A 12,942-nucleotide genomic window follows, 5' to 3' on the forward strand; every position below is an offset into this window, starting at 1 on the left:
AGCATCTCGCTGTTAATAGTTAATTTCTAGGGCTTCTCACTCACTGGCTTTGGGCAGTAGCTTGTCAGTGGAGGTACACGCAGCAGGAGGAGGTTGGAATTCCCTCCCGCTTGCCACCTGTTGTACCTATTTTCCCTGGCACAGCTGTGTGTCAGACTCAGGTGCCTGATTCAAAGGGGCACATTGGTAAGCACCACGTGGGTCCCACCTGTATCTTCAGGCACCTAAATAACGCCAGCCCCTCCTTTTCAGACCAGGACACCTATTGCCAAGGGATGTGCCAGCTCATGTCCATTCATGCCCCCTCCCCTGTTCATTGTACATCTGCCTTGGCTTTGGGTGGTATGTCCCGGCATTTTGAGACGCACTCACTCTAGCGCTTAGCAAAGCAGTGCGCTAAAAATACTAGCATGGCCACAGCGGTGCAGGCTGAAGCGAGCAGCCATGGGACACAGGGGAGTTGTTTCTCAGGGCTGCTAGCCCTTCTTGCCTCTGTGTGCGCTACCGTTTAGCGTGCTACCGTGAGAGCGAGCAGGAGTATGTCCATGCAAGCTGCGAATCACTCCCCCAGCACCAAATGGAGACAGGGCCCTTGTTCCAAGTACCCTGTGTATGTTAGGGACCCCCCCAGATAAAGGGATGTGGGCACCCTGGCTGCCTTCGCTCCCTGGTTGAATCTCTGCCTGCGTTCGGAGCAGAGGCAGGTCTGAGCAACTGAGCGGGCAGGTGGGGAGGTTCCACATCTTGAACCGATGTCAGTTTCCTCGTCACCGACGTGCTGCCCCGGCCATGGAGCCGGAACGCCTGCCAATGTGGCAGAGACTTCGCAGGCCTGCCTGTCAGTACAGAGATGTGTCAGGCTCTCTGATCCGGCAAACTCCGTCATCCGGCATGGTCTTAGTTCGCTGGACAACCACGTGTCATGGGTGTGGCCAAGTTTCCCAGTTTATTTAGCTCTACTTTACCCCAAATGTCTTCTGGGGTAAGCAGTGTAAGCATTGGTAATGTGCTAGACAATATTGACCTCCTGTCGTAAGGCAAATTCTTTTGTTTGGCACTGGTCAGGTCCTGAGGGTGCTGGCTGAGAGAGGTTCAACCTGGAGCGTGCAGCACAGGGTGACCTGGCGCTGTTCTGTTCCAAAAAGCTACCCCAGCTAAAAAGGAATGGGGAGAGAGCTTGCGGTAGCTCTCGGTAAGGTGAGCCAGGCCTTCTCTGGAGCACCTTGAGCCAATTAAAGGCAACGTGACCCTAAATTCTTCAGCTGGTCCGACTCCATTCAGCAGGGCACTACTGCACGCCCTGCCAATTTACAGGCACGCTCTATTTCTCTCCATACGGCGTGGTTGCACCCATTAAAGATGCTCCTCTACCGGTCTGTTTTCCAGTTGCTGCTCCTACGTGGGTCGCCGTGGGGGAGGTCCCCAGGCCATATCCATCGGCAAGAACTGTGACAAGTTTGGCATCGTGGCCCACGAACTAGGCCACGTGGTTGGGTTTTGGCATGAGCACACGCGGCCCGACCGGGACCAGCACGTCACGATCATCAGAGAAAACATACAGCAAGGTACAAAGCGAGTCTCTGGGGCCAGCGTGTTCCAGTGCCTGGCAATTTTCAGACACCAAGAGGGGGATTTTCAGAGGAGAAGACCCAGTCCCCTTTGCCATCACTAGTTGTATCTGGAATTCTCAGCCCTAGATATTTACTAATGTTAAAGGCATTTACAAGATAGCTGAGAAGCTCAGTCCTTATTTTGCCGGCTTCAGAAATGGTACTGGTGCTTCCCTTGATGGCTGTCTTGGGTTTGTCTGTCAGGTTAGAGATGGGTAAGCTAGTCAAAACTGTGAGCTCCCTTAAGTTTTTCTTTTGATGGAGCAGGATAGCAACAACCACAACAGGACATGCGCTGGGCTGTGACTGGCTTTTCCAGCGTGTTTCTAGGGGTAAAAAAGGATCTATGGGAAAAGAGGATCGCGTGCATTTTGAAGCCGATACCGAAAGGCGGGGTTGATGAGAGAGACTTGTTCTTCACTTTAGGCCTTTTGCCCATTTCAGCAGGTATAAGACGTTTTACATAAACCATCCGGGAATGCCCAGAGCTGTGAGAAACTTCAGGCAGTATTATTTCGCTGAATTCCGTAGATTTAGGTCAACTGAAGAATGCCTCAAATTCGCGTCCAATTTGTCAGCTTGTTTCGGCAAAAATAAACGTTTTTCTTGGAATGTGTTTTTAAACGTAACATTTTGCTTTTATTCAGAATTTGGTTCAAATTTATCCTTGATTTAATTTTTAAACAGGTTAGCAAAATGGAATATTTCATTCCACCCAAGCCAATTTTATTTCCAGCTTTTTCATTTTGCCCAAAATTTTACGACACCAGGTGGGTGAGATGATCTCTCTTATTGAGCTCATCTCTCCTATTCTGTTGGTTAAAGAGAGATGTTTTTGGGCTCGCAGAGCTCTTCTGAGTAAACTCAAAAGTTTCTCTCTGTTACTAATGGAAGCTAGTGCAACACGGATGTTAGCCTCACCCACTTTGTCCCACCAACATGGCTACCACAGTGCAGACCAAAAAAAAATGGAAACTTTTATTTTGAGTAGCTCCCAAATGAAAATATTTTGCAGGTTTTATTTATTTACAGGTCCAGAGAAAGCTTGAAATCCTGTATGAGGCCAGAGATGATTTTAAAGATCAGATGGACTCCTCTTAGTGGAAAACAAAGAAATCAAAGCTTATCCTGTAGTCACCCGAGTTCATAGCCTGTCCTTTGGGCTTCTCCCACCAGGGGAAGGTTCTGTCTGTCTTGTTGATGACTTAATTTACTCCAGTGAGTAATGAGCAGCAGCGGAAGTATAAGATTACTTTCAGCAAACTGATTCCAAAGGCATAGTCCACCAGCCAGTCTCTTAGTCTGTTGCCTCTAATTGTCCCATTCACTTTCGACACTTGGGTCCTGATTATTGCTTGGGTAGGGGTAAGAGGTTTGAAGTGCAAAAAGCCCTCTGAGTTTGCTGTCTGGATAGCTGCTCCTCAGGAGAGGATGCTGTGTAGGCAATCCAAAATCCCTTCTGGTAAAGAGGGTTGTCGTCCTTTCACCCGCTGAACTGAAAATGATTCCTTTGCACAGCACCGCTTATTTGCTCTCTTTCGAGCAAGCCTCTCAGCGTTCCAAGGAGCCCTTTCCTTTTTAACTCCGCCTTGTGTCACAGGGCAGGAGTACAACTTCCTGAAGATGGAAGCCGGGGAAGTGAACTCGCTGGGAGAGACCTATGACTTTGACAGCATTATGCACTATGCCAGGAACACCTTCTCAAGGTCGGAATCCAAGGTTATTTCTCTTTATTACTTTATAACTTGCCTGTGGCTGGGGTTACCCAGGCAGCGCAGCCGCTAGCAGGAGACGTGAGAGTTTAGGGCGCATGAGCATGGTGTAAGCAATGATTTCGGGCGAGGAACGTATTGGGCTGCAGGATTTTCCCCCCGCAAGCTCAAATTTCCTGAGCCATATGTTTATGTCAGCAGAGATGATCTGCCCTTTCTGGAGCGCTATGATAAGGAGAGATTCCTTTGCTTCCACCTGGGGGAGATTTGAATGCAGCTGGCATGCCAGAAGGCTTGGTTGTATGGTGCACAATTGTATGCAAAGATAGCCGACTTTTTAACCACCTGTTGTCATTGAGTTAGACCTGAACTGGTGTCGGGTTCTCTCAGAAGCAGCTGAAGGACCTGGATGCACAGATTTGGTGAGATTGAAGCTTGTATGGAGAGTGACCTACCATGATGTTGGTCACTGACTTGCTGTGATAGAGCTGAGGTTCCTGGCCGAGTTCCTGCTCCAGCTACTTAGCACCTAGGACTGCAAAGAAGGGTCCGTCTTTGCTTGGGCTGTCCGTATGCAGCTTCCATCTCAGCCCCTTGGGTGATCATCCTAGTGAGTTGTCCAAGACACCTTTCTGTGTTCTGGACATAAGCTTAACCACAAAGTTGCACAGTCAAAGAATTAAGATCTCCCTCTTGATTACAGCGCAGCCTTTAATTACGTTCTCATATCCCCGCCACCACCCTCCTCCATCAGTACACAGATGGAGCAGCACCCAGCAGTTCAGGATTTGGCTTTTTTTCAGTGTGTGGCTTGTGTGCCTTTAAGCCGTTCACACCCTTTCCTGAACGTAAAGTACCTCACATGCTTTTGGGCTTGAGCCTGGGAGGTAGGGATGTAGTGCGTCCATTTCACAGAAGGGAAATCAGATGCCGATTTAGGCCACCACTTGCAGAATTGTCTAATAGTTCAAGTGAACTGGATTTCGAGAAGTCCTGAAAACCCACAGCTTCATCGATCTCAGCTGGGATTGGGAATACTCCTCAGTTCTGAAGTTTAGTTAATAACTTCCTTGGGCTTTTATAGCACTGTATTGTTTCAAGCTCTATTGGCATGAATCCTAAGAGTGTCACCACTTGACCACACACAGCAAGGCGTTAGCTGATAGCAGCAATGGATGCCAGCAATTGGAGGGTTGTTGGACGTTTGCTGTAGCGAGTGGAGAGCTGCCTCGCTTTTTACCAAGGGGTTATACACCACTTGCTAGACTGCAGGAGAATGGGCAGGGGAAGGAGGATCAGGAGTTTTGGGTTCAGGTCTGGGAGGGGAGTGTGGCCTAGTGGTTCAAGAAAGGGATTGGGATATAGGACTCCTGAGCTGCTGTGCTTTGTGTTTATGTAGATCTTATTAATCTGTTTGTCAAAGCACTTTGAGAGTGGGGGGTCCCATTTAAACGCCAGAGCCCAGCACTCGCACGGGGCAGGTTCACGCCCAAGTCAGTGCAGCTGAGTGGATGTGCCTTTGGTCTGTGCAATGAGACGGCAGGGATTTATTCTGCGCTCTGCTGAAGCGATGTTGTGCAGCTCTGTTTGTAAAGGGGGAGACGTCTATGCCAGATTATCTCCTGAAGCAGGAGCTTGCTCAACGAGGGTATTGACGAGCTTAGAACGAAGTTGGGAGAAGAACTGGGACTGACTGGAAGGTGTGGTCTTTTGGATCCAAGCCAAGTGGAATTTCCTCTGGATGGCCCTGGGCCCTGCCATGAATGCAGGGGACTGGACTTGATGACCTTTCGAGGTACCATCTTCTGGGTCTCTGATTCTGTGCTTGAAGAGAAGCACGTGCCATAACACTGCCTTGGGTCAGGGCCTGGCTGCACTGCAAAGCAATAATCTTATTGCTCCCAGTCCTGCCTTTCCCCCTGCTCTCCTCCCGATGGTTGTCTTTGCCGTGGGAGGACAAGCCACATCCCAAGGGACTGGCAATCTCGGTTCAAACAGGCCATGGTAGGCCGTACTGTGAGGCCCAGGCTATACTTTGGGGTGATGTAAAACCATGCTCGTGTGGAGCCTGGCAGAACTAATTTAATTTTAAGACCCTAAACTTCGGTTTTCTAACTTTCTCTCCTCTCCTTTACTACTCGCGCTGCACTTTTCACCTATGGATCTTAAGCCACTTTACTAAAATGGTCTTATCCTCCTTTTACAGATGGGGAAACTGAGGCACTGGGCAATGGCGTGACTTGTCCAAGGTCACCCAGCAGGCTGGGGCACGGGTCCCGTGAGACTCAGGTCCCAATAGAACTCAGGTCCCGTTAGGCCCAGGCCAGGGCTGTAATCACCAGGCATCAATGAATCATAGAATCATAGAACAGTAGAGCTGGAAGAGACCTGAAAAAGCCATTGAGTCCAGCCCCCTGCTTAAGAGATCAGCCCAGCCAGGGCTTTGTCGAGGCGAGACTTAAACACCTCCAGGGATGGAGACTCCACTACTTCCCTGGGGAGACCATTCCAATGCTTCACCACCCTCCTAGCGAAAAAGGTTTTCCTAATGTTCAACCTGGACCTTCCCAACCTCAACTTGAGACCGTTGTTCTGTGTTCTGCCATCTGGGACCACTGTGAACAGCCTCTCTCCAGCCTCTTTGCAGCCTCCCTTCAGTAAGTTGAAGGCTGTTATCAAGTCCCCCCTCAGTCTTCTCTTCTGCAGACTAAACAGTCCCAATTCCCTCAACCTTTCTTCATAGGTCTCATGCTCCAGCCCCCTAATTATTTTGGTCCCTTTATTATTTAACATCCCTTTAATGTTACATTGAAGTAGCTTTTTCATTTAAGACCATTGCACCATAGGCACATGGATTTCAGTGAGCTAGTTGCATGCTGGAAGTCAAGTGCTTGCTTAAATCCTGAGTTAAAACAAGATCTCGTATGTCTACAGTACCCCAGAAGATCACCCTTCGGGGTCAATCTTCTGGGGTTGGTTTGATTTCACACGAGACATGAGGAGAAAGGGAAGTGGATTGCAGAAACTCTCCCATTGCTCTTCTTCAGTGAGAGAAATGAGCTTTCGTGGGACAGACCCACCTCTTCAGATCAATCGCATCACCGAATAAATCATTTTGTTAGTCTTTAAAGCGCTACATTTCTGCTGTTTTGTTTTCTTCAGTGCGGTTGGCCAAGTAAGTCGTTTGCAGATGTGTTGATCCTAGCTATGCAATTGCTGTAGCTAGAGCTGCATATCGGCAATCAACTTACTTTTCCTAGTGTAGACATAGGCTCAGAGGCTTGGCCAGTTCAAAGAGACCAGGCTTGGGGATGGCTTAGACGCCAGCAGAGGAGTGTTTTGGTTTTAGTGTCTCAGGTCTATAGTTGTTCCTGTCAGCAATGATCATCACTGCAAGTACAATAGCATCTCAGTGCCAAGGACGCCCCACGCTGACCCATCCGTGCTATTGCTCGTCCTGATGTGAGCCTTGCAGTAGGGTATTTTGTTGCCTTCTCTGATTTATGGTGAATAAAGTGCTTGTGCTGCAGTGGAGACAGCCACGGCCTCTGCTCGTCCCAGAGAGGAATTTACAGGATCGGCAGAGCTGCCGGTACATTTGGAAGCTCTCAGGTGTTGGGAGAGCATAAATGTCAAAGTACCAGGTTCTCATGAAATATGTTGTCCAGTCCGATTCTGTTCCCCCCCCTTCCTGCTCTCAGGGAGTCACAGGATTCTCATGCTTCACCGCGATTGTCCTCAACACATCTGCACCGCTGTCTGTCTGTCTCTCTCTCCAGAGGGGTCTTCCTGGACACCATCCTTCCCCGTCGCGATGACAACGGGGTCCGGCCAACCATCGGTCAGCGCATTCGGCTGAGTCAGGGCGACATTGCTCAGGCGAGGAAGTTGTACAAGTGCCCAGGTAAATGGCTCCCGCTCTGTTCTATACACCGCTCAATGGCACGTTAATGATCCACCTTCGAAGAAAGAGCTCTGAGGAGGTGGACCTCCAAGTGCTTCAACCTGGTAGAAGTGAACTCGTATAAGCTGTTTGTCAGATGGCCTGGTGGTTTCCATGGCTCAGGTCTCTTTTCTCGTTGCCCCAGCAATGACAGGGAGGTGGCTGCACCTGCATTTGGTAGGTTCCTAGACGCCTTCCCTTCCCAGCATGCTTGGCTGAAAAGAGAGCTAAAAGCCAAGCTGTCCTCTCCCACCAGTTTTGAGTAGAGGACACTCATGCTTCACCCTGCTCAGAGTCTCTTATCTAAGCAGGGACAAATCTTCAACAGTGTGTTTAGTTGGGGCCAAGCTGGGGGGCTAACCTGGTGGTGAAAACGGGAGCTGTGACTCCTCCTGGGCATGTAAGTGAATGGGAGACTAAGCCCAGCTTGTTTAAAAGCCTGCTCTTTTCAACCCCCACGGCGCTTTCCAGTTTCCCCCGATAGCAGGCCAAGGGGCTTTTCTGCTCACAAGTAGCCCTGCTGGCGATTTAGAAGGAGGCAATTTTTGGATCTTTCAGGGTCCCAGTGTGAGAGGAGGTAGAACTCTTTTGTGTGCACTGTCCCTGGGAACGCATCCCTCCGTGCTGGTAAACAAGCTGCTGGGTAACGTGCTGCCTGTCCCAAATAGCAAGGGATAAAAGGCACAATGTCAAACTTGCCTATTGCGTTGCCCTGCCGTGCTAAAGCCCCCCCAGTGGGCTCTTGCTGCTGGGATATTAACCTCCGCTCTGAGTTCACGCCTTTTGCAAGCATGTGCTTATCGCTTGTAAAGGGGGAAGGGGACCCCACGTACGCCCGCTACACAAATACACAAACACCCTGCTTCCCCCACTGGCTCACCTACCCTCCCACCCTTTACTCACTAATAAGCAAACAGACTTTCTGGGAATGTTTGCCTTGTAGGAAGTAACGCTCGACTCCCCTTTAATGAGACTGTAACAGAATAGCATTCGCTGGTAAGCACCCAGCCTAAGACGAATTCCCCTGCAAGCTGCACTGTGGTTTAGCTGAGAGCAATCGGTTTCTTTATCCCCTGTAATTATAGCCATACGATATGTGTGCCCTGTAATTATCTCTCCACAGCGGCGACTTGTGGTCGAGCAGTTGCTTTTTTTGCCCCCCGCTCGGAAAAGCCCTGTCGATCTGTCAGCCGCGTAGTGGGTCGGCCTGACAACTTGGGAGGCCTCTGCAAACGGTCATCCCGCCTGGCTTGTGGCAATTGATGATGATTCAAGGTGCTTTCCGCTGTTCTTGTGGAGACTTGCTCTTCTTAGAACAGTGGCAGGACTCAGTCAAACTCTGTGGTGCAGCCACCGCCCCGGTTCCCATCACCACAGGCTGCAGAGCCAGAGCAGCCTCCAGAGATGGTACCACCAGGAAGGCTCAGATGGGTGCAGAATTGAGGGTTGACTTTGCCTACTCTGACTTCAGGCTCTGGCAGTAGGAGGTCAGACCCTTCCACCTATGAGACTGTTTTTAAATCTAGCCTGGGGATCACTGCCTGCCTTTGGCCCTGCGAGCTGGCAGACCTTGCAGAGCTGTTGTGCCAGCGGGGAGGCCAGCTCCTTCCACAGCCCCGAGGAGCTGGTTTTCCCTACATGCTTTGCTCTGCCTGTCTGTGGAAGGGGGAAGACAGACTCACCAGAGAGACACATGAGAGAGGCCCAGGCGGAGTAGACGACTTCCGCAGCAGAGCACTTAGAAATTAAAAAGAGCGGACGGATGTCCCTTTGCAGTTGCAACAAGGCTCCTGTTTGCCCAGCACTGACAGCTCTTTCCATTAGGCCTGGAGAGCAGGCTGGAGGTTTCAGAATCCGGTTTGGTATTTCCTAACAGCTGGTAGGAGACCCCCTCCTTTCCCCCTCGTCACACTGCTAGAGCAAGACCGAGTACTACAAGGAGTGTGGCTTCAGACCTGTGGCCCCTGCTCCGAGCACACACAAATGTACTGACTGGAGCCTGGAACTTTAACCTTGGCCTTGATAGCAATCTTACCTGACTTCTGCATTACAAGGACAATTTCTCCACCTTTGATGAATACAGGAATGGGACACATCCAACTTAATTTGCTTCATTAACTGATCTTACTACAGGTTGAACCTCTCTAATCCAGCACACTCTGATCTGGCAGCATCTGTGGTCTGGCATGATTTTAAATAGATGGATGTCCACTTTTCATGGGTGTGGCCAAGTTTCCTGTGGTCCCATAAAGTTTGTTTCCAGCCACGGTCCTGGCTGTCTCTGTTCTGTGCTGTTATTTAGCTGTAAATGCCCTACATCTTCTAAGAGCCCAGGAAGCAGTGGAAGTGTAGGCGATGCTGCTAGACAATATTGACCTCCTGTGGTTGTTAAATTCTCTGGTTCAGCACCAGTCAAGTCCCGAGGATGTCAGATTTGAAAGGTTCAACCTGGAGTCGCAGATAATGTTATCTCCCCCGCCCTGCTCCCATATAAAACCTGGATTCTGTTTTTCCACTCCATTTCCATATGATGAACTGGGTTTTACCCACAAACTGCTGGCCTAATAAACGTGTTAGTCTGTAAGATGCCACGGGACTGCTTGTTGTTTGCGGTGGGAGGGGGTCTGGTAGCCATGCCAGTCTCTGGAGACAAGGTGGGTGGGAATAGCATTTATTAGACCAGCTTCTCTTGTCTTTAAGCTTGTCTCTTTCACCACCAGAGGCTGTTCTAATAAAATATACAGCCTCACCTGCTGTGTTTCTCTACTTGTCCTCTGTGCCTTTGCCATGCCGGTATCTTCACCTTTAAACCTCCTTATGAGCCATTTAATAGTACGAAGACACCTCTTTGTCCAGCCTCATGGCTGTGCCTGAACGACATCTTTCCTGTTAGGCTGATTAAGTAGTGGGTCAAAGTACTGTAGAGTAATTAGGATTTCTGGCCTGTGTGATGACATATTTTCATATATTAAGTGTCCTGAATGGGGACTGTCTCTCTTCACCTCCAGGTTCCAGCCCACCCCTCTCGTTGTGATCAAGGCTGAAAAATCAGCAAGCAACCCGCAGTGTCAGGGGTGCCAGGCAGAGTAGCGTTCGTGGCATTTGCATGAGAAATGGAGGCAGATGTTGCATCTTGTCAAATCTTTCAAAGCGCCCCTGTTTAATGAAGGATTCTTGGGGGCTGCCTCGCGGTTGCTGGGGAAACCAGGCAAGGGTCAGCCCTACTTTAGGACAGGAGTGGGCACAAGGGTTTCGTCAATCCAAAGCAACCCAGAGCAGCTGAGGCGCGGTCTGAGATCTGCTCCGTGCTGTGTGTGTTCTCATGTGGCGTTTGAACCCTGCTTTGAAATGCGTTGTCGCCTGCCCCGCTCGGTTGTCACCTGCTCTGCGCATTTATAGGTCATTCCACATTCCAGCCCTTCCTTCCTGGCTCCGGTTCCCTAAAAACTTCCTGGGATCTATGTTTCACCTGCTGCAACTGAGGAAACAGCCTGGGGTGGAGAGTGGAGCAGAGCTTTGACATTAAAATCTTACCCAGAATCTTGCTACAACTCAGCGCTGACTTGATGAACTGAGGGTGCTCTGTGGCTCAGCTAGCTATTGTCACAGGGCCTTAACCCGAAAAAGCCTATTCACAATGGTAACTAAGGAGAACTTTATTGAGCAGGTTGTAATGAAGGAAGATTATTTTTTCCGGTGCGGGCTTTGGTTTTAATAATTTTGCATTTGGTGGGGAGGGAAGAAAAGAGATGCCATGGTTCAAATAATTAAAAAATACATACAAAAATGTGTGGTGCAGAGGGGAGAGGTTAACCCTTGTAATGATTTATTTTCTCAGCATCCCCAGATGGATAAATCTTTCTTATCCCATGGATGCTGAGGAACCTGGCAGAGGCCACTGCACAAACAGATGGCAATGGCCAGTGCTGTCTGGTGAATGAGGCTGGCTTCGAGTCAGGGACCTGGTGGCAGAAGGCTGTCTAACTTGTGAGCGGGTGCTTGTGACAGAAGATGAAAAACAGCTCGATAAACTGAACAGCTGCTTCCCAATGGTAACTCTTCACCGCTCTCTTTCAATCACACAGCTTGCGGGGAGACCTTGCAGGACACATCGGGGAATTTCTCTGCTCCTGGTTTTCCAAATGGCTATCCTTCCTACTCCCATTGCGTGTGGAGAATATCTGTGACCCCCGGAGAGAAGGTAGGTCAGATGGCAAATTGTACCTGTGCTTTGCCTGAGGGTTGCATTAGTGGCTTGCTGGGATGATTGCACCATCCTGAGAAGTGGAGGCTTATCGGGTGAAGTCTTGCACAGGTAAGCGGAGCCATTGGTCACGGTGCACTGACCTCCACGAACAGGCGTCTCTGTGGTGTTAGCTGATTTTTACGTTAGCGACCACCCCAGGGTTACGCTCACCCATGTTGTATTGGATTAAAGGAAAAGGGGAACTTCCTTTCAAGCACACGCCCACAGACACTCATCCTCCTGCACGCATCACTTACACATGTGAACTCACGCAGGTGAAGAGTCGCATAGGGTCAGCGGAGGGAGCCAAAGCATAGCAGATCCAGTGTGTCTGGCTGCGGTCATGAATCCGGGGTGGCGAGCTCTTGGTATGACCCCTGTCGGCTTGCTCTTGTCAGCTGTAGCACCGAGGAGCAATCAGTACCATCCATCCTGGGGAGAAGGGGAGAGGCCCAGGGCCCTTCTCCTGCCTTTCCCAGCCATCTGAGACTAACTCCTGCAGAGTGGTGATGGTAAGAAGCAGCAGAAAGAGCACTCCTATGCCTTTGCATTCATCTTTTAATCTTCCAGGATCAATTGTCCTGGCTCACTCCCCCAGGATGCTGTGTGACCAGGAGTCATCAGCGACCAGCAGCCGATGGAACGTGGATCTTCACTTGATGGGGCTCTTTCTCTTTCCTGGGTGGATTCCTTTGCAGGGCTCAGCTCCTATTATTTTCTTGCCATCACGGTGCTTCGGGTTGTCCAGACAGGCTGGCTTCAGTGGCTGATTCCATTGTGCACGCCCCCTACCATCACACTTTCTTCACCCACACAAAGGAAAGTTGACTTCACAAGGAGAGATATTTGTTTTATGAAAGGAACAGCCAGGATTTTTTATATGACTTTATGGTATCTGTAAACAATTTCTTGCAAACTTATAATACTATAGACCCAGATGCTGCCACAAAACAAAGCTCATGAAACAAAACACAACCACATAGAACAAAGCTACATCTGTAAAACAAAGCTACTGTTACAAGGCTCACAGAAAGTGACGGGACTTAAAACCAGCAATGACTGAAAGTTACAGAACTTACATCTCCATCATACTGGACCGAGTGGAGGCTTTATACAACATGAGGGAGTTCAGGTCCACCCATACAACATTCTGCACTGATCTTCTCTTCTTTCAGAGGAGAGCCCTGTGTAGGGGGACTGGTGCCATTTGCTGTGTACCTGTGGGCCTCCCAATAGATTCTGGGGAGCATTTGGACCTTTGATAATCCTTACCTACCAGCCACTGTTGTCTGAAGCTTAATTCATGCCTTGTAAAGCACTCAAGGACACAGGCTCAAAGGAAAACAATCCTACTTTCAGAGCCGATTAAAACTCAGAATTTATGTTCCCTGGGGAAATCCAGTATTTCTACATTTTTCTTGTCCCAATTTT

At 49.5% G+C, this 12,942-nt stretch overlaps 1 protein-coding gene across 1 annotated transcript in view; it reads left to right on the forward strand.

Moving 5' to 3' along the window:
- TLL2 (tolloid like 2) overlaps positions 1–12,942 on the forward strand; it is a 48,256-nt gene that overhangs the window by 3,449 nt on the left and 31,865 nt on the right. The window contains exons 3-6 of the mRNA XM_074999403.1: positions 1,387–1,565; positions 3,211–3,316; positions 7,102–7,226; positions 11,351–11,466. Coding sequence (XP_074855504.1) covers positions 1,387–1,565; positions 3,211–3,316; positions 7,102–7,226; positions 11,351–11,466 — 526 coding nt within the window. The remainder of the gene's footprint in view (positions 1–1,386; positions 1,566–3,210; positions 3,317–7,101; positions 7,227–11,350; positions 11,467–12,942) is intronic.

Source organism: Carettochelys insculpta, chromosome 7 (genome assembly GCF_033958435.1).
Source record: "Carettochelys insculpta isolate YL-2023 chromosome 7, ASM3395843v1, whole genome shotgun sequence".
NCBI lineage: Eukaryota > Metazoa > Chordata > Testudines > Carettochelyidae > Carettochelys > Carettochelys insculpta.